The sequence below is a fragment of the Mastigoproctus giganteus genome, chromosome 1 (genome assembly GCF_048544385.1).
Source record: "Mastigoproctus giganteus isolate SK-2022 chromosome 1, ASM4854438v1, whole genome shotgun sequence".
NCBI lineage: Eukaryota > Metazoa > Arthropoda > Arachnida > Uropygi > Thelyphonidae > Mastigoproctus > Mastigoproctus giganteus.
The window spans coordinates 93293909-93316817 of record NC_143575.1 but is presented as its reverse complement, the minus strand read 5'-3'; the positions used below and the strand labels follow the sequence as shown (position 1 = coordinate 93316817).

Here is a 22909-nt window from a genome sequence, read left to right as displayed (position 1 = left end):
AAAAATATTACACAGTATCTGAAACCGAATATCACACCTCCATTGAGAAATGAAAGGCAGTTTGTCATAAAGATAAGGCGATAAAAGCAGCCAAGAACTCAGATTTCAGTTCTTGGCTACATTTTTAGTTTACCTAATCTTGGGTTTAAAAGAAAAGAAAAAAACAAGTATTCATTTAGCTTCGATGTCGAAGTGATCAGTTTATACCGGATTAACATCAAAATAAAAGCGAATGTTCAGTTTAAAATATGAGGAGAAACGGTGATTCTCAACCAAATTTGTGATTATGATAAAAGAACAGTAAAAATCAATCAGGATTTTGGAGAATACTTCTGTCTAGGGGATGTTGTGCTGTTTAACACATTGTTCTCGAAGTCTGGTGACACTATCCGACTCGCATCATGAAGAAGAATGGTTTTATTCGTCGGGTGATATTGATCGAATTGCTTCCTTTGAAAGTGCTGGAAAAGTCTTTATTAAAGGTGTTTGGATATTTTTAAGCAAGACCTCAGCCCATTCAATACGGTCTTCCTCGTAGGAAGACCGTATTAACAATTATTTTTTCCAGTTATGGAAAATGGAACAGAATCTGCATGCGGTTTTTTTTTTTTTTTTTTTTTTGAACAAATCTCTGCGTTTGATTCCATTAGATGTCTGTTTTTAGATGCATTACTATGAGATTATTTTCTGATAGTGGGTTTTATGCCAAATTAATCAGGTTTAATCCAGCAGAGCACCCCAACCCCCTCACTTTTTACTGTTGGTGTTGAACCATTCTTCATTTCTCTTTCAGCTAGATTTGTTGCATTTCCACATTGGCTAAAAATTCTTCTTCCATTATTAATTTTGTTCAATTTTTTTCTTCGTTTAATTAGTGTAAAAAATATTTTTCAAGCATTTACAAATCCGCTTAATTTGAACAGTTACTTTAATGATTTTCCCTTTAATTCCGCTAAACCAGGCTAATTAAAATTATATATATATATATATATATATATATATATATATATATATATATATATATATATATATATATATATATATATGTATATTTTAATTAATATGATAAATAAAAGTAAAGATGGCAAGTTCGAAACTCCGGAAAGCTTAAAAAATTACATGAAAACGTTAAAAGAAAGTTACGATAGCCTACATCAGATAAAGGCGGGAAAAATTTACTAAATACAGAATTCCGAAACGGGGAATAAAATATGAAATATTAATAAATAATGAAATCTGATGTCAGCAAAATAAATATTGATGCTAAATCAGGTATTTCATCGGGGGACTACACCTGACATAGCATCAACGGACTGCGTTTCCATACTTGCCCATAGTTATGCAAGAGAAAATTTATAAATGTAAATAAACAAATATAAAAAAAAAAAACGAAAAGGTATCTCTTACAAAGTATGGACAAGGTAGTCCCTACGCAGTATTATAATGAAGATATAATTAAGAGAAAAGGGTGAATATTATAAAAAGTAGAAGATTAAAAATATTATACCTGAAAATGGCGACGCGAAACTACATGAGGTCAATACGATAGCTGCAAACAAAACAAATAAAACAGCTACTAACGAAAAACTAGATGACTAGTGACCTCTGTAATCAGTTTTTAAGACAGTATTTTAAATATACAGAAGAAATGTGGCGAGAAGTGTACCAGAGAGGACCATATATATAAAAAAATAAATAAATAAATAAATAAATAAAACGAGAGAGGCTGTGGTTTTAAGCTTAGCATCGCGCAAAGCAGCAGATGGCTAAAACTTAAATTAATATAAATAGTGCATTAAAACCAATAGAGATAACAGAATGATAAAAATTGTTTGGACAAACAATATAAATGCCAATGCAAGCAACACTAAAGGCCACAAGGAAAAAATAGATTAACTATAGAATAAAGATTGAAGCCAGCAAATGTCAAACCGGAGTTAAAAACAAGACCATATAAAGACTGAATAACAGAGATGGGTGTAATTTAAAGAACAGTATCGCGCAAAGCAGCAGATAACTAATTCTTAAATTGATATAATAATATAATATATAAAAGATTGTATTAAAGAGTAAAAACAGAAAACATCAGAGAGTTAAATAAACTGGATATGGCAAATGCACCGAAGCGCGCAAAGCAGCAGCAACGGATGCAAATGTAAATATATGTATATTTTAATTAATATGATAAATAAAAGTAAAGATGGCAAGTTCGAAACTCCGGAAAGCTTAAAAAATTACATGAAAACGTTAAAAGAAAGTTACGATAGCCTACATCAGATAAAGGCGGGAAAAATTTACTAAATACAGAATTCCGAAACGGGGAATAAAATATGAAATATTAATAAATAATGAAATCTGATGTCAGCAAAATAAATATTGATGCTAAATCAGGTATTTCATCGGGGGACTACACCTGACATAGCATCAACGGACTGCGTTTCCATACTTGCCCATAGTTATGCAAGAGAAAATTTATAAATGTAAATAAACAAATATAAAAAAAAAAAAAAAAAACGAAAAGGTATCTCTTACAAAGTATGGACAAGGTAGTCCCTACGCAGTATTATAATGAAGATATAATTAAGAGAAAAGGGTGAATATTATAAAAAGTAGAAGATTAAAAATATTATACCTGAAAATGGCGACGCGAAACTACATGAGGTCAATACGATAGCTGCAAACAAAACAAATAAAACAGCTACTAACGAAAAACTAGATGACTAGTGACCTCTGTAATCAGTTTTTAAGACAGTATTTTAAATATACAGAAGAAATGTGGCGAGAAGTGTACCAGAGAGGACCATATATATAAAAAAAAAAAATAAATAAATAAATAAATAAAACGAGAGAGGCTGTGGTTTTAAGCTTAGCATCGCGCAAAGCAGCAGATGGCTAAAACTTAAATTAATATAAATAGTGCATTAAAACCAATAGAGATAACAGAATGATAAAAATTGTTTGGACAAACAAATGCACCAAAGCGCGCAAAGCAGCAGCAAAGGATGCAGATGTATATGAAATAATATAAATGCCAATGCAAGCAACACTAAAGGCCACAAGGAAAAAATAGATTAACTATAGAATAAAGATTGAAGCCAGCAAATGTCAAACCGGAGTTAAAAACAAGACCATATAAAGACTGAATAACAGAGATGGGTGTAATTTAAAGAACAGTATCGCGCAAAGCAGCAGATAACTAATTCTTAAATTGATATAATAATATAATATATAAAAGATTGTATTAAAGAGTAAAAACAGAAAACATCAGAGAGTTAAATAAACTGGATATGGCAAATGCACCGAAGCGCGCAAAGCAGCAGCAACGGATGCAAATGGTGCATCCGTTGCTTTGGTGCATTTGTTTGTCCAAACAATTTTTATCATTCTGTTATCTCTATTGGTTTTAATGCACTATTTATATTAATTTAAGTTTTAGCCATCTGCTGCTTTGCGCGATGCTAAGCTTAAAACCACAGCCTCTCTCGTTTTATTTATTTATTTATTTATTTATTTTTTTATATATATGGTCCTCTCTGGTACACTTCTCGCCACATTTCTTCTGTATATTTAAAATACTGTCTTAAAAACTGATTACAGAGGTCACTAGTCATCTAGTTTTTCGTTAGTAGCTGTTTTATTTGTTTTGTTTGCAGCTATCGTATTGACCTCATGTAGTTTCGCGTCGCCATTTTCAGGTATAATATTTTTAATCTTCTACTTTTTATAATATTCACCCTTTTCTCTTAATTATATCTTCATTATAATACTGCGTAGGGACTACCTTGTCCATACTTTGTAAGAGATACCTTTTCGTTTTTTTTTTTTATATTTGTTTATTTACATTTATAAATTTTCTCTTGCATAACTATGGGCAAGTATGGAAACGCAGTCCGTTGATGCTATGTCAGGTGTAGTCCCCCGATGAAATACCTGATTTAGCATCAATATTTATTTTGCTGACATCAGATTTCATTATTTATTAATATTTCATATTTTATTCCCCGTTTCGGAATTCTGTATTTAGTAAATTTTTCCCGCCTTTATCTGATGTAGGCTATCGTAACTTTCTTTTAACGTTTTCATGTAATTTTTTAAGCTTTCCGGAGTTTCGAACTTGCCATCTTTACTTTTATTTATCATATTAATTAAAATATACATATATTTACATTTGCATCCGTTGCTGCTGCTTTGCGCGCTTCGGTGCATTTGCCATATCCAGTTTATTTAACTCTCTGATGTTTTCTGTTTTTACTCTTTAATACAATCTTTTATATATTATATTATTATATATATATATATATATATAAATATATATTTTTTTTATGCACAAATGCCATTTCATCTTCATATTTAGTTTCTACATGTCAAAATTTCAGGTGTCTCGACTTTTGAAACAGGATTTAATTTTTGTTTGCAGTCCTAAACTTGTTACAAAATATTTTTGTATTTATGCTTCATTGTTTTCAATATTTTTTCCAACTATAGGCCTCGTCTGTCACTTTATTGTGCAAACTTTCAAATTGGTTTTAGTCATGCAATTCTGGATTCAACTTCAGATCGTCTACAATCTTTTCCTATGATTTAATGATGAAGATGTTATGGAGATCTTCCTATCTGCGAAGCTTCTCATTAGACAACATGATCACGTATGGACTTTGGCGTTTGGTTTCGTGGAGAATTTCCCCCACACGCATCGAATTTAGTAGTATGGAGCCATGCAGCACATATTTTAAAAGCTTTTTTTCTGCCATTTACAAAGGCTCGCAGAATATTTTAATATGAATAGGATATGGATGAATGGAAGAAAGACAACTTTTAAGCACAATAAATGTGGACATGTGCTTTTGTAAGGGGCGGCTTCTTCGGTTAGTTCAACTCCGTTTCGTATCTCTGTGACGAGTAGAATCAACTGTAAAAGGGCCAAAAATGATTAAATTTGAGTAAATGAAATGCAGTAAAAAACTGAAAAAAAAAAAAAAATAAATAAAAATAAATAAATAAAATAATAATAATAAATAAAAATAATACTTCTCAGAGTAATTATGTTGGTTTGGCGCCCGCGGAACTTGGGGCCCTGAGCGACTGCACCTTGAGAAACCAACCAATATACAAAGGGTACTAGGAAAGTTTTGCAATATGACGCAACAATGAATCACAGGAAGCTGCTTGTTGCTGCATGTTGAGACATGTTCATACGTGCATAGTAGCCGCCGCGCCAAGTCGATGGACTCAGTTATTCATTAGTAGTGAGAGTGTAAAGTGCTTGCGATGGCATCGTGGTCACGAAATGAGATAAGGACAGTTTTGCGGTATAATTTCGTGCGTGGTTTAACCATAGACCAGTGCTTAGAAGAAATGACTCTTGCACTAGATGATGATTGTCCACATCGTACAACGATATTCAGGTGGTATAGAGAATTCCAAAGGGGAAATTTCACTCTGGAGGATTCTGAGAGGCCGGGAAGGCCACGAACGTCAGTTACGGAGGACAACGTTACTGCTGTGAGGAAAATGCTTGACGAAAACAGGCGAGTGACCTACCAACAGATAGAGGATACTTTGGGCCTAAATGCACCTTTAGGCAATTCGTTCGATTCTGCAAGATCATTTGCACGTGAAGAAACTTTGTTCTCTCTGGGTGCCGCATCAACTGACTGAAGAGCAGATGACACGACGTGTGACTTGGTGCCGGGAGATGTTAAAAAAGTTTGATAAGGGACAATCTCGGTATGTGAACAACATCGTGACAGGTGACGAGACTTGGCTGTACTATTACGATCTGCCGACCAAGGCTCAAAACAAAGTTTGGGTCTTTGATGATGACGACACACCCGTAATTGTCAGAAAATCCCGATCTGTAAAGAAGAAAATGATAGCTGTATTTTTAAAATCGAGTGGAATTGTGGAACGTGTCGTTTTGGACACGCAGAAGACAGTCACAGCTAAGTGGTATACTAAACAATGCCTGCCTAAAGTCATTGGATCTATGAAGAACCTGCGGCCAAAGTCAAGAATGGACACCTGGTACCTCCATCACGATAATGCTCCAGCTCACCGCGCCAAAGCCTGCACCGAATATTTGACCACGACAGGACTGAAACTTCTCGAGCACCCTCCCTACAGTCCAGACCTTGCTCCCTGTGACTTTGCACTGTTCCCGCATGTGAAAATGAAGCTAAAAGGGAGGCGGTTTTCCAGCGATGAGGACCTTCTACGGGCTTGGGACAACGAGTGTGCTTTACTCCCTAGTGAAACTTGGCAGAACTGGTTTAAAGATTGGTTTCGGAGGATGGAGAGGTGTATTGAATGTAGAGGAAATTACTTTGAAAAAATTAAATAAACAAAGCTGTATTGCAAACCTTTCCTAGTACCCTTTGTATGTTGGATTTTAGTCTTAGGAAATTTCACTGCTATATCATCAAGAGAGCAGGACAATGACGTGTCATCCTTTGGTGCAGGGGAGTGCAGCTGCACCAAAGTACCAAGCTCGATGTTGCAAGTCCCTGAAGTGGGACTTACAACATCGAGCTGTGATCTGAACCACGATTAATGTGGAATATATATGAAGTTTCTGGGCACTATGAACAACGATCCTCTTTAAAGATTCCTGTGATAGTTTTTTTCTTCTAACGCACTTTGAGTATTTAACTTTTATTTAGCCTTATTTGTGGATCACTTAGTTGTAAATTTATAAGCAAACTTCACTATATATTATTATTGTTATTATTACTTCTTCTTCTTTAATGCTGCCGAATGGCGTTTGCGACTTCGTTTTGATATTGTTCTCTGTCTAGCACTGCGTGTAGAATTTGTGCTGTTGTCATGTGAAGCCAGGTGTTGATGTTATCTAGCCATGCCATTTTCGGTCTGCCTGGGCGTTTCTTGCCTTCGATTTTTCCCTCCAGGATGAGTGGTAGTAGGTGATATTTTTGTTGGTTCCTAGCGATGTGACCTAGGTATTTGCATTTCCTGCTGATGATGGTTTTGAGCAGGTCCCGTTCCGTGTGCATGTCCTGCAGGACCTGTGCGTTGGTTATCTTGGCTGTCCACGGAATTTTCAGCATTCTTCGGTAGAGCCACATTTCGAAGGCCTGGAGCTTTATTGTAGTGGCTGATGTTAGAGTCCAGGTTTCTACACCGTAGAGCAGTATTGGCCAGATGTAGCATTTCAATGTGCGTAATCTATCATTGAAGTTTTCAAGGGAAGGATAATCCAAGTAGTTTCCCGTTGCTTTCTTGGATCACAATTTAGTTGAAAAGGTCGTGTGTGGACCTTTTGAAACGGGTTTCGTCTGACGTCTCCACTGAAACCTTTCCGCCATGGGAGGCCCTTCTGGGAGCATATATCTTTCGGTGCTTTAGTAGTTTAACAAATTAAACTACTAAACCTGCCGCAGCCATATAAATGGAGTAGCTCTTATTCAGTGATGAAGCTGCCTCGTGATGTCATAATTTTACGCAATTTATGCCGAATTTCTAGTCACCACTGACCAAGCAGGTGGCACTGCTGTAGTTTTATCTCCTGGAAACATCTAATGGCTGACTCGGTAAAATTACTGTGACCTTGAAAATACCAATAATGTATAACTCAGCAAAACGTGAGTATTTTTAAATACAATTTGGTATCCTGAAAACTTCTACATCAAAGCTATCATGTAGCACAACTATTCTACTAAGAATTCCCAGTGACTGATTATAGTTCCTTAAAAATTTAATGACCTTGAAATTTCCTATGTCCGAACATAATAATGATAACCATTTTAAAAAGTTCAGTCCAAAAAATAAAACCACGTTTAGGTCCCAAATCTTAACCTATCACTCACCCACACTTATTTTATCTAAAATATAACTTCTTTTTGAGCAACACTCCCGAAAACCTTCTTTATTTATTAATTTTTAAGAGCGCACTAATTTAGCTAGCATACAGCTGGTGCCACCAGCGCCTCTATCACCGTAACTATTACTATATATTATTATGCCATATATATTATTATTAGAGTGAAAGTTACTTTAGTTTCCTTCACATGATGCCACCTGAAAACTCGTACATCTATGTAGATGTGCATTTGCATCTGTATAAGAGGGTTGCAGCTGTGAGTAACCTGCCGGTGAATACAGCATTCAGTATTACTTCATCACTCAATGCAGGGCTTTATCATGCTTTTTGTTGTGATGAAGCCAACCACAGGAAAACATGTACGCTATATTCGTGATATGTAAGGTAATTGGAACTCTCAAAACAGGATTTTCATTATTCGGTACACAATATTTTGGTCATTTTCATTTAATGATAATAGATGATAAGAAGCGAAAAAATTAGAATTAAATGTGACAAATCTGAACCCGAATAAAGTTTTATTAAACTTCGCAAACCCACTAAAGTGTTAGGAGGAAATAAAAGGATCCAAGTGCCCTAAAAACAGGAAATAACATTGTCTTGTTAGCTTTGCTATTCTGATCTGAGTCTGGGTAAGGCTTTATTAATTCAGCTAATAATTAATTTATTATTAATTGAGACTTTATTATTAATAATTAATAAAGCCTTTATTAATTATTAATATGTTAGTGGCTCTGGATTAATGAAGAATTTTCAGATTCTTTGGCATTGATAAAGTTTAACATTTTATAACGAATAATTCATTTCTGTACTGAGCTCCCATCATAGCAATCGATTTTATGATTATAGAAATGATATATAACCACACGGGACTGACGTTATTTCCATTTGTATTTTGCTGCTTCTTTAAAAACTTTTAAACAAAAATCAGCATGCACTATTATGACACGACATTTGCCTAAACGTCAAAACAGTTAATGGACATTAGAAATGAGTCATTTAATTTGGTTCCAATCGGTTTTCATTTTCTACTGAATTAAGAGGTGATCGTGCATAAAATTATAGTTAAAATTCAACAGAAACAATGAGTTTTTAAAGCATTTTATTACTGCAAGTCCTTTATTTAAAATAGAAAAAACAAATATGATTACAGCAGGGCTAGAGAAATATTGAAAACACACAAGCACAAAAGAATGTTATGACTAGGATTATTTTTCCGTTTTCAATCCTTGTTCACTGTCTGGTGTCCCGTAAACTTATTTTTTCTTTTCTTCCTTCTTTTTTTTTTTACAACGTAGACGCTTGTAGTCTTTATTTTACTTTCGACTTAGAGGGCGTCAGTTGCTCTGACTAGGTTGCTGTAATACTCACTACTATACGGTGCTGATGACTACTGTTTGAATTTAAAATTTTTTTTTTCTTATGTGGCTAATTTCTGAAAAAAGAAAAGGAAAAGAGAACAGTCAGTTATTACATAGAAGTTAGTAAAAATAAGAAGTATAATTCAGTCAATGATGTTATAAGGAGATAAAAGTTATTCTGCTTATGTTTGGTTTATTAACAGGTAAAACTAATAACCCTGTTAAAAACTAGTGCACGTTCAGAAATTATCCAATTTCAAAGATCTATTTGCAGCAAATAAAAATTGTTGATCAAATCTTTAGAAATTTACAGCAACTAATACGCAAAATTTTAACACACACGTATGCTACTGGCACAGTTTATAATCGGGGCGGATCCAGGCACGGCTAATAGGGCTTGACCCATCGGCCTCCTCGATTTTTTCTTACCATGTGTACGTCATATCCAAAAATTTCATTACTTCATACAGCATGTCCTCGCTACCTTTTTTGTTGCTTCTGAATACCCCATGAATTGTCAAACTAATAGAACAAACTTATCTGCGAAAAGATCTAAACCTCCCAAATACTTCTTCGATCATTTCACTAATATACGTGGTATCAATTCTCATCTCAATGATGTCCACTTGCATTTACAGTCTGCCAAATCCCATGTACTTTTTCTGACGGAATCCCAGTTATCGGTTGATTCAACACTGCTCATCTCAGTAGTCCGAATTATTCGCTGTATGATTCCTTTCGCTTCAAAGGTGGTACTTGTGCATACGTCTGTTCTGATATTGCCTGTAAAAGACTTCGTAATCTGGAATCGCCTCTTTTCGGTGTTCTCTGGCTGAAAATCTCTCTACCACATTCTGGCAAATTCATCTGTTGCCTCTATCGTTCTATCAACTTTACTAATCACTTGGAGCTCTTTGACTTTCTCTCTTTGAAACTTGACCTTCGCCTATACAACTTTCCTAACAGCGCGGTAATTTTCCTTGGTATTAAAGTACAAACTCCAACTGGCTTACGTTTTCTAGTCATACAGACCCAGGTAGTCGAGACGCTGAGGCTTTTGCAATTACTAATGACTTCACACAGATTGTTTATTTACCTACCAGAATACCAGATAATCCTAACCACACAGCCAATATGCTTGATCTTTTTCTCACAAATAACCCTTCTAAGTACACGGTCGAGGTAATTGGAACACTGTTCTCACATCTGAGGTGGTGCCCCCAAAATCTCTCTCAGGCTTCCAGATTCCATTCAATAGAGGGCACTTAGGTTAATTAATGACTCAACTCTATCAGATTCTCTTCACTCTTTGTCTCATAGACGTTCTCTTTCTGCTGCATGTCTTTTCTATAGATACTTCCACGGGCACTGTTCTTCTGAATTGGCTTCTATAATTCCCGTTCTCTCTTCCAAAGCAGTTCTGAACACGTGCCAGAACCAGTCAACATCCTTTTACTGTTCAACTTCAAACTCACAGAACCAACTTTTCTTCTTCCTTATTTATTCCTTCAACTTCCATTTTTTTTTGGAATAACCTTCCTTCATATGCATTTCCTGAAAATTACAATCTATAGAAGTTCGAGTCTAATGTCAACAAATATCTATTTCACCTCCTCAACTTTGCAACAAAAAAAACGTTAAACGTTTCTTATTAGGAAAAAATTACTACAAGGATAATTAGTTACTTATACAGATTTATAATTTCCAGTTTAGAACTTCATCAACGCCATTTAAACCATTGTGGTACATATTCAAGTATTGAGAAACGGACCCCAGGGCTTCCCCATTACCATTGTGGTACATATCACAATATTGAAAGTTTTCTAAATTACATTCAACGCAGGAGTACGGTAGTACATTAGGTTAAGTTAACCACAATTCAAACCCACACGACCACTAAATACGATAATGTCTTTGTGCTTTCTCTATCTTGTAAAATCATCGCGGTAGCACAGTAATTATAATCACTGTCCTCTCAAAGCCGAGTGGAAATGGTACGGGTTCGAATCCCGTGAATACGCGAGATACTTTTATGGACTTTTTTCACTCTGTGGTTGATTAGTCAATCTCACGAGAGAACAGCAAGGTTCTTCCTTCGGGCCTTCCTTCAGGCAAACCAACTAGAAAACACGCACAATACATGGACATAAACACACGTTGTTCTCAGTTAACACGAGTTAATATGACATTTGTTTAGGCGAGTTAGCATATATACATAATGTGCTTAGTCAGCCATGTCCATCCGTCCGCATGTGTCCTCGTGGGTAGCACATTGGTAGAATAATTGCTGTCCTCTCCACACCGGGTGGAAAAAGATCCGCGTTTGAATACCGTCGATGCCGTGAGGAATTTTTATGGGCCTTTTTCACAACCCGGCTAGAATGGTTCCTCCCCTCCGGAAACTCACATTTTTTGTCCAGCAAACAGACAAATCGACCACAGAACCCACGCAATTTACGTCACTCAAATATATAGGATGATTCACCCAGTAAGGTTATATGCCTCAGAAATCTGGGTTTCTTCTGCCCCTATGACCTCTTTTTGCAGATGAGCATTGGCTTCTGAAATGACTGAGCTTCAAGCATCAGCTGCCACGTCAAATCAGTTGGCACAGAACCTGCAGTATACCAAGCTACACCATAAAATCTACGTGAAAAGACTGTGCACTATAGCAAAGATGACAGGCTGTATTAGCTCCACAAACGTCTGGGATTAATACCATTGGAGGATCTCCTTTACACTCTAAGGGCCTCGCCATCCCTTAGGTCAAATCTGGATCGCCTCCATATTGCAGACAGAATTCTGCCTACTCAAATGCTTCAAGCAACACAAGGCCTGGTGCCGATCTGAAATGCTTTGTGGAAGAGGGGCTATCCTTGCAAAAATTATGTGACTGATTTTTTCTGTAATTTTTCCATGTTCAAACCTTATTTAAAAGTGAACGAATGTGTTCTAAATGGTGTTTCAACTGCAAGTAGCTTGCCTCTCTCTCTCTCTCTCGTTCACTGTAATTGTATATAATTTCCGAAAACACCATATTTTTCATTTAATAGATAAGTCTATTAATTTGTATTCTAAGGAATCCATAATGATTGTCGATGTTTGTTATGTTCGTCATAAAACGTGTAGAACATCATATTTGTAATTTGTAAAACGCCTAGCTGTACAACTGTGATGAGATAATGTACACCGATGAGCCAAAACAATATGACCAGCGAGTCGTTATGCAAATCGAAGCAACTGCAGGTGAACTACGGCGCGTGCGCAGGTCGGGACACGGTATAAAAAAACACTTCATACTGAGTTCCGTTAATCAGTGTTACTCTTGTTCTTTAGATGGGAAAGGTAGCGGACTTAAGCGAGTTTCACAAAGGCCAAATTGTAATGGCCAGACGACTGGGTCAGAGCATATCTGAAACAGCACGGTTGGTGGGATGCTCACGGTCAGCCGTGGTTAGCACCTACCGAAAGTGGTCCGAGGAGGGAAGAGTCACGAACCGCCGGCGAGGTATTGAACGACCATGGTTCATCGATGCTCGAGGTGAGCGAAGACCCTCCCGTGCCCTTTCCACACGGTGTGGGAGGACGGTGACGATACCACTGTGCTACGCGCCCATATATATTATTAATATACTGTATATAATAATATAGAATGATATATATTAATTTTCTTATTCATCGCGAATAAGCAAAAAAAAAAAAAAAAAAAAAAAAAAGACCTGTGCGTAGGTAGAGAGAAAAAAAAAAAAAAATACACCTTCCCATTTCACCTATCCATCCACTTTAATAGTTTGTCTAGTTCTTCCTTGAATTTATTCAAGCTACCCACTTCCACAACAACAGGTGGAAGTTTGTTTCAGCAATCAACCATCTATTCCCGCATCAACGAACTGGCTAAAGGCAAACTTCCGCACGTCTATTCTACAACCATGCTTCCTCAATTTGAATTTATGCTCCCTGATGTGCATAGCCTGAGCAAGAGGCAGAATTCCACCAGCATCGGTGTTATGTGGTATACGTAAGCTATGAGAGCTAATATGAGAGTAGCATGTCATTTTACTTCGTTCTAATGAATTTGACTATATTATGCTTGTATAACATTTAATGATTTAAAACATCAGTTATAAATACAAAATAAATACAAATTCAAATTAATATAAATCAGTAATAAATACGAAAAAGTATTTACTTTTATTTTTCCGTTGTGGCGGCCCCATGGCTCAATGGTACTCCATAGCCAGTCGTCATTGCTCTCAGGTAGTGAGTCCTCTGTTATTACAAATACAGCTAAGTCTCTATCTTACGTCGGGGATGTGTTCCTGTGGTCAAATTTTTGGGCTCGCCAACTTAATATAAGCATTACTTAACTACTCATTAAAAAAAAAAAAAATCAACATTAAGACAGAAAGTAAAATCCTGTTGCTTGGATTTTTTTCCCTCCTCCACATCTCAATGCTTATGATGTGTGCATGCTTTTAATAAAATTAAACACATATATATAGGAGGGTTCCTCCTCCTTTCCTTATGTAACGACGTTGCGAAGGTATTTTGTTTGAACTTTGGGGATGAACGTATGCAGCAGAAACAACAACAACAGTCAGAAAGTTGTTAAAAACGGGGACCTAGGTTGCCCACTTAATTCCGAGAAATACCTCATAGATATCGTAACAGATAATTTTAAACTATATTTTTGATATTGTTCACAATATCTAGGTAAATTTACATTATACACACATGAATATGGAAGTGAAAGTAGCATCCATAATGCAAAATGTGTAAATTAGGACATACAGAGATGCGATTGTAGCATGGAAATAAATAGATCAGGGACAAATAATAAGGCCATACTCACCAAAAGAGAAGAAAATATACACACGATTCCTAAAAATGTATGGTATATAAAAATATATGTATGTCATATAATCAAATCAAAATATATGTATGTATGTCATATAATTTAAAAGCCTCTTTCAAATGACAAAATTATAGTCTAATATGGCTACATTTCTAAATTCATTTATGGAATTCTGTCTTAACTCTGTCATGGCTATTGTGGGACAAGGATTCCTTAATAAATTTTAATGAAATTCTAATTTTACTAACAGAGAGGGGGGGGGGGGGAAAGGGGAAAACGACGAAGAGAGAAAGAGTTAAAATGGAAGAAATAAGCAAGGAAACAAGAACCAGCCAGGATATGGAAAAACGGCAAATGCACGTTGTCTGCTGCCACCAGACCCTGACTAGTTCTTTTTTCCCCAGTCAGTGGGGAATTTCCCTATTTCTGTTAAGTTCCTTGAGCGAAATTAATGAGTGGTGAGATTTTAACCAGCAATTTTAATATTACATGAACAAGCTTTAAAATGACACAAAGTCGTTGTAAGTAAATATATGTAACTAGTGCAGTTGTTTTTGGTAACGATAAACAACCCCAAAAAGTTAATTTACTTTATATATGCGCATAAAGCAGCAATTTGTAGGTGTCTTATAACTCTGTCTAAGCTATTGTGGGTGTGCCAAACCATAGGTAAAAACTGTAGCCATTATCAACTCACTGTAGGATGGAAGCCTCCTCAACATTAATGCTGAGGGAAATGGGCCATAATCTGCCACGCTGGTCCAGTGCGGTTGGCCGATCGACCGTATTTAGCAGTCAGGGGCTTGAACCCCGGTCTGCTCAAAGAGCGTGTGCTACTGTACTCCCGCTCCTGACCACTGGGCTACGGAGGCCGTTAAACCATAGGCAGACATGGTAAATCTGTTGTTGTGGTCCGTAGTGCGTCTGCCCTCACTTGTTTCTTGTCCTTATCCCATTTTGAAATCTGACATCCCTAGGATATATGAAACGGAAAACTTAACCTTTTCATCAAAAAACTCAACAGATTAATAGTCACAGATGCACACAGCAACAGTAATGCTTCTATTTCAGGTACACGATTTACTTCCCTCGTGGGTAGCACAGTTGGTAGGGTCGCCGTCCTCCCCACACCGGGTGGAAAAGAACCCAATCCCGTCTATGACGGGAGGAATTTTTATGGATCTTTTTCACAACGTGGCTGTTTGTCGGTCTCAGGCGAGAGTAGCATGGTTTTTTCTCCCGGAAACTCGGGTTTTTCGCCTAACAAAGAGAAAATCGACCTCAGAACCCAATTTATAGAAAATACACACGGAGCAACATGGTTTTACTCGCCGATGCTCCTAAAATCCAATGCAACAACAACACAATTTACTACAGTCATTACCAGAAAAATAAATGTCTAAGAGTTGTGTATATTTGCAGTAGAAATGTTATGTTACTTTCCCACAGCTCTGTTTGGAGTCTATTGCGTATATTATTCTAGGCCATTCTGATGTACTTTCCTAAGTAAATTGAGTGACCGTGCAGTGAATTTGGTTTCTCTAGGTTTAAAAATCCCAGTCTCATCATAATCGCTCTGAGTGGATGAGAAACAACATTACTCTTACAAATCCCGTGTAAAGACTTAGCATTTGGTTTCATTTAGAAATGGGTAGCATCTTCTTGAGGTGAATATTTGACTCAGTTTTCTATAGGATTACAAGCACTTTTTTTTTTTTTTTGGGTGATCACACAAATATCGATTTGATTGTGTTGGGCACAATTGTTTAGTCAGAAGCGGCCCCAGATCTATCAGCGCCCTTTGCGAGATTTTTTGCTGTGCCCTCTCCGACTTGAAATTTACAGCAAATCAGTGAATTTTCGGGGAATTTTGCGGCCCCTAAATTTTGGCGTCCTGTTCGGGAGAACCGCTCGATCGTGCCCTATGTTTAGTGTAAAGATTTATGGGATTAACCAATTTGTCAGAGTGGGATGTTTGTTCAATACTGTATGGCCAACTCTGCTTTTTGTAGAATGAAAAGACAGTTTGAGTGTCTCTGTTTGTCAGGGTACATTAACACATTTTCAATTTCAGGTTATCCCTTGTCCGACGTAGAATATCTTGTAATGTATATTCTTCTTACATTCCGTGGCAGCTTAGTTGGCAAAATACTGCCTTCGTGCAACAGGTTTCGGTTCGATTCCCATTGGTGACTGACGAAATTTCTAAAGTCGTCTTCGATCGAGGCTGTAGTTAGCCAATCTCAGGCGGAGGGAATAAAAATAAGAATTTTAAATGTGTATATTATTCTCATAATTTCAGTGATCACTAAAATTATATGAACTCCTATACACACGTGACATCAACAACTCAAACGTCATAGAAGGTCCCCAACAATTATCATTATCATTATTATAAATAAATGAATCGAAACGAAGTAACTATCTCTGATAAAAAACAATAAACGGCACCCTCTATGAGAATTACTTCAGTAACACCATCTACCGATAAAAATTCAAAGTAATACAGAGATTTATGGACACGTACTTTAGCTCAAACTCGCTGGAAGTCATTAACCACCCACTATGATTAACAACTTCGTCAACTTTCTTTTCGAATCATTACCCTATGTACTATGTGGATAATTAAAATTCAATGAGTGAACTTAAATTACAATTATTAAATTAAGGTGGCAAAAGATGAATAGAAACCAATATTTGCTATATTATGAAGTTATATTAATATGCGTTAATAAATACACTTTATGTTTATACTCCAGAAGACCATACAATCTAGGAGTTCACAAGATAGAGAGCATACAAGAAACAGCACCCTATTTAGCAGTCACGGCGTGAATCCCGCTCACTCAAAGCACGTATAGTACTGCTGTTGTTGTTGTTGTTGTAGTAGTAGTAAGGTTTCAGGGGCATCGGCGACTAAGACCACGTTGCTCCGTGTATAATGTCTGTAAATTGCGTGTGTTCTGTGGTCCATTTTTTGTTTTGCTGGAGGAAATCCCCGAGTTTCCAGGAGAAAAAAACCTTGCTGTCCTAGCCTGAGACCGACTAACTCATCCACATTGTGAAAAAGGACCATAAAAATTACTCACGTCATCGTTGGGACTCGAACTCGGATCTCCACCCGGTGTGGAGAAGACGGCAATCCTACCGTATTACCCACGAGGGCATGTACTAATGCCCCCTCGTGCCTGACCATTAGGTTACTGCGGGCTGTTGTATAATATGTATATGCGAGTTTAAATATTGTTTATATTTTCCTGAATAAAACTGTAAAGAATTTCTACCTCTAGATTTTTTATTTAAATTTGAAGTTTAAATGGATAAAACTCGAACTCTGAATCGCGTTGTTGGCGCATAAGCGACTTATGCTATTGCACCATTGTGTATTTTGTCTGTACAAATGCGTGTTGAGGGCCAATTTATATGTTGTTCGGGATGAAACACCCAGGATAACTCAAGGGAAAATCTCTACTTTCTCCGCTGAGATCGGCTGCAGTTAGCCGATCTCAGGCAAAAGGACTACATAAACTCTTCCAATCATCGGCGGGAATCGAACTCACACCTCTTCAAACGAGTGAAGAAACCACTACACGTTATGGAGGACAAACTCTGCATTGAAAAACTGATTAAAGTTTTTACAATTTTAAATTTTAAACAAGATCGCTACGCTTGGGTGGAGCTAACGACATGAACTGTAGCGATATGTCTGGTGAAATGTCATGTTTTCGAAACCAAAAATCCGCAGTCGCCTAAAAGGTTAATAAACGCTCGTCAAACATAAAATATTGATTACATTTGCCAAAAAATGAACTGTTATTGATCCACACACAATACTTAATAAATGAAAAGAAAGTAGACTAAGATATTTACCATTAAAATACCTGAATCCTGTGATTTTCCCGGTCACACACCAAAATATTACCATTCGGCATTACTGCGATTCCTTCGAGGCCTTTGAATTCCCCATCTCCCGCTCCCCAGGTCCCGAAAGCCTTTAGGAAAGTACCGTCGGGATGGAACACCTGGATACGGTTGTTACCACTGTCTCCGACAATTACGTAACCTTGATCATCAACGGCAACTCCGCGGGGAAACTTGAATTGTCCTTCGTCCGAACCTTCAGAACCGAAGGTGGAGAGGAGACGGCCGTTCACATCAAATATTTGTACTCTGTGATTGTTGCTATCACTGACGATCACGCGATTCGTGTTACTGACAGCAACGTAGTGAGGATGCTCGAATTCTCCTGGACGCTGACCTATGCCACCAAATTTTGTGACAAAAGTTCCATCACCTTGGAATACCTAGGAAAAAATAATATTTAGTTTTGTAATGAGCTAAAATCATTAAAATACATTTTATGAATATAAAATAATTTATTTTCAAGTATAGGATATTAATCATAGCAAAAAGTTATTTCTTATTCTTAAAATACTTGTATTAAGGTGGCGCCACTTTCATACTACTCATAAACGTACAGTGACACCAATAAGATTGATCCAGTCTTACTATTGGACTTGAATTACTAGAAGTCGTTTAACCATCTACTGTGATTAATTAACAACACAATCTTTAAAGTATTGTAATTTTAAAGGCTTATCTGGTCAAAGTATTATGAAACAACAGAACTCATTGCAAGTTAATTACAAAGTGAGCCACTTTGCTATGTATAGAATATTATTAGAGACATATGATGCAAGAAAGCTAGCTTATTTCGCATCAGTCAAAAAAAAACATCCTTCCCGTTTCACTCATCCATTCACTCCAAAAGGTTGTCTAGTTCAGCCTTGAACTTATTTAAGCTGTGAACTTCCACAACGGATTGTTGGATATTCTCTTTACATACTTTACTTGGATTTACTTTTACTTTCATGCAATGAACGACTTACTTTCTGACTCTCCTTTCCCTTCCATTTAAGCTAAAGGATCTGCATTAACCTACTCTTCGTTGATTTTGATAGCCCTAATTGAATAGTCTTCAAGTTAGGTTCAAGTACAAGTCATCTGTCCACGGAAAAAGAATAATATAAATTCATTTCTTGACATTTTCATTGTAAGTATTGTAATGCATGAATTGAAGTAATCTTGAGGGATATGGAGGGAGTAACGGAGTGATTACCCCGTTCGTTCTTCCTTCTCTATCCGTCCTTAGCTGAAGCGATGAAACTAACACTAAATTAAACGTACATTAACATCATCGTGTTTTGTTAAGGTATCACGCATAGAGTTAAAAGTTATCGCCAGATGGCAGCACCAGACAAATAAACCGATGATGGTAAGATAAAACTAAATTCATGTGAGGGCTAGTAGTGCTGAATTCTGCAACCTGCATGCAGTCACGATATCGTACTATTTATAACAAAGATCCGCCCAAAGATCTGTCCAACAAATGATCACCGAACTTTTGCATCAGAAAAAGCAGTCTAATTAGTTTCATCAGTTTATACAGCTGATGAAACTAATTTGCTTATACAGCATCAGCCAAAAAAAAAAAAAAAAAAAAAACCCTTCCCATTTCACCCATCCATTCGCTCCAAATGTTTGTCTAGTTCTGCCTTGAATTTATTTAAGTTGTAAACTTCTACAACGACAGATGGAAGTTTGTTCCAGCAATCAATCACCCGCTGGCTAAAGGCAATTTTTGTTATGGGGGCGGAACAATTTTTGTAAACTGGCAACATACTGACACACAAAAAAAACAAAAAAAACCGCAATATTTTTATTTATTTATATTTTTTTCTTCTACATACTGCCACTTGTTCAACTTGATGTTGAGCAAGTGAAGGAAGCATGCATTGGTACTTCATAGCAGCCTGTAAGACCTGCAAACAGAGAATTAGTATTGTCAGGTTCAACGGTGCATACAATTCTTCATCAGCAGCTTCGTTTGAATACCTATAAAATTAATACAAAAAAGTGTACTGACATGGCTTTGTAGTACAAATAGTATATACGTTAGAAGAATATTTCCAATTTCCTGAATAAAATTATCTACGAGGACGAAGTAATGTTCCACGTGTCTGGAGCTATAAAGAGACATAACTGTCGAATCTGGAGTTAGGAAAATTCCTGTGAGGTCATGGAAATGAAAATGGTCTATAACAAAGTTGATGTATAGTGCGGGGCATTGCAAACGAAATCTACTTCAATGTACTACAACAGTTTGTTTTTTCCCAGCTCGAACAACGCTACGACTTCTTTCAGCAAGTTTAGAGTATCTTTCCACAACAGTCTGAAGGGTTGAATAACAAAGGTTGAATAGCAAAGCTTACTTAACCACGAGATCGGATGATGAGCCCGAGCGGTTAGCACAGTGGTTAGGCTCACCCTCCCTCCACTCCTTCTGGAAAGGTCCGGGATCTAATCCTCTATCGACCAGAGGATCTTTTATTGGCTCTTTTTTTTTCGCAATGTGGGAGTTGGCGTGATGGATTCACGTCATATTGAATAAGCTGATACTGTTGTGCCACCTAGGCCAGAAGCCCATATGTGCGCACTTCTCACTTGTTCATAAAAACTAAGCCAAGGTTATTTAAAAAACTACATAGTTATTTAAAACAAACAGAGACTCGGTCGGGTCAATTATTATTATTATTATTATTATTATCCATATGATGCAAGGAAGCCTGAGGCTTATGCTGCACCAGGAAAAAAGTTCCAGAGTAACCCTGGAGAGAGAGAGAGAGAGAGAGAGAGAGAGAGAGAGAGAGAGAGAGAGAGAGAGAGAGAGAGAGAGAGTCAAAAGTAGAAGGGAATCACCAAGAAAAAGAAGAATGATGATATCCAGCTCAGGACCCTGGGTGTGCCAAGCCCATACTCACCAGATGTGAGCCCCCGGCATGAGGTTTGCACAAACACAAAAACTGGAGTTTTTTCTTCCAGAAAAGAGGAGACCAACTGAAGAACACGCTATTATAGGCACAATATGCTGTCACCGCATAGCCTTAACTGCTTTGCAGTTAAGGCTATGCGGTGTCAGCATATTGTGTCTGTAGTCAGTTGGTTTCAAAATGCATGCAATCTCAAGCCCAAACCCTTGACCATTTATGACACGACATTCTAATAACTGCTGGCAGCATCACAATATACTGCTGCAAAGGAGGTGGAGGAGCTCACTTAGCATTAGACATTTTACGTGTCACCAATGGAGCGCATGTTAAAGAAAGAAAAAGTGGAGGATGTGCCTAATTTTACTTTAGGTTACAACTTTAGGTTTTATCTTCAAATATAATGACATTGTTAAAAATCTTATCTGCACGGTTTTTTTTTTTTTTTTTTGAGATTAACCTGTATTTTTCAACCTTCTCAATCTAATTTGAATTACCTATAGCTATCTTACAGCAAACTGATTAACAAAGTTAGATGTAACTCTGTTTGTAGTTACACTTTAGAACAGCTTTGGAAACAAGAAACTGCATTTGAAGAAATCTACGCTCAGTAACTTAAGAAATCATAAACCAAAAGAGCTCAGACTAAATTTAAGCAAGTTACCTCTCTTGAGAGAGAGAAAAAAAATCCCTTCCCAGTTTATACAGTGAGAGAATAATGGTTTTAAACAGGGGTATCTAACAACGGTACAAAGTTTGTTGGACACAAGAGAAGAATAAATTATTTATTTATTTATTTTTAGTAAATGGCAAGTCTTTCGACATAAGATACACGCTAGGTGGATTTTTACATACACAGCTGGGCCTTTTTTCCGTCTGAGTTTCGCGAGAGGGAGAAGCAAATAGAATCAGTTCTTGGAATGTAGAGAGAAGAAAAATTGTGCGCCCGGAAAATCTATATTTAGATTTTCTGTTCTACTTAAATAGTAACTGTCAGATAATTGTCCCAAGGTCTTTTCGCCCTCAATAGGCAGTTAAGCATTTCCAAATTGTAGGTGGATACAACAGCTGAGTCAGCTACACGTATAGCTGCGCGTCTGTATGAATTGCAAACTGCGGTACATAAATCTTTCTTCATCCAACCAATATATAACAATTTATTTCCAATTATAATTTTATCAGACACACACACGATGGAATTTTTAAACACTTTTAACTTTTTAAACTATGAGCTTTTGAAGCTGTATCATGATAAGAAATAAACGCTTGCGAAAAAAGTTGGCAGTCGTCTTCTCCTAGATAAGAACCTTTACAGCACTGCAGTAAGTTCAAGTCTGGGCATGCTCTCCCTTTATTGTGTTCAGCAATTTATGTGGAGGTGTTTTTTCTTTTTCTTTTCTTTTTTGCTATCAGATTAAACCTTCTGACGCAAGGGCGTCAATTTTCATGAGACTTGCGCGCGAATTTCAGGAAAGCAAGCCAAAATTTATGTTAAACATTATGAGCAAGGTAGATTCCATCAGTGAAAAAAATCAAGTGTAAAACTACGACCAGAAAAAAAAAAAAAACGACCAGAAAAAAAAAAAGTCGTAGTACATTTTCCATAACTCCCAAGAAATCAGAATTTTATAATAATTTACAAATGGAATGGTGGGTGGGTGGATACTTAGAAATTGAAGCGCCTCATCTTGAACCCCATACGGGTACTCTTGCTGTGCATTACGCGGTCTTAGACACAGAAATAGTCACCTCTGCGTGGGGAAGAGTGATTGTTTAGACATATCGCCAAGGCACTAAACCTTCAAGGGGTCAGTTTATAAGGGCTGCAAATGGGAGAGAAGTCGACGATCTGTTTTCGTGGATGAAACACTGCTCGGGAGGAAAAGCTATTCTTAAATTTTAATCGGGGAGCAGAAAAAAATTTAAATACTGTATTATATTAATACTAATTATAACTAATACTACTATTAGAATGCCTATAAACTATATTTAAAAAATATAGTTTATAGGCATTAGACCGAGATTAGAC

At 36.7% G+C, this 22909-nt stretch overlaps 1 protein-coding gene across 3 annotated transcripts in view; it reads right to left on the bottom strand.

The window, feature by feature from the left end:
- Nucleotides 1-8922: 8922 nt before the first annotated feature.
- Nucleotides 8923-22909, bottom strand: part of LOC150090995 (uncharacterized) — a 94030-nt gene continuing 80043 nt past the window's right edge. For all 3 annotated transcript variants that reach the window (XM_090373809.1, XM_090373828.1, XM_090373819.1), the window contains exons 6-7: nucleotides 17924-18357; nucleotides 8923-9272 (exon numbers count right to left, since the gene is read on the bottom strand). In XM_090373809.1, coding sequence (XP_090229935.1) covers nucleotides 17926-18357 — 432 coding nt within the window. In that variant the 3' untranslated portion in view covers nucleotides 8923-9272; nucleotides 17924-17925. The remainder of the gene's footprint in view (nucleotides 9273-17923; nucleotides 18358-22909) is intronic.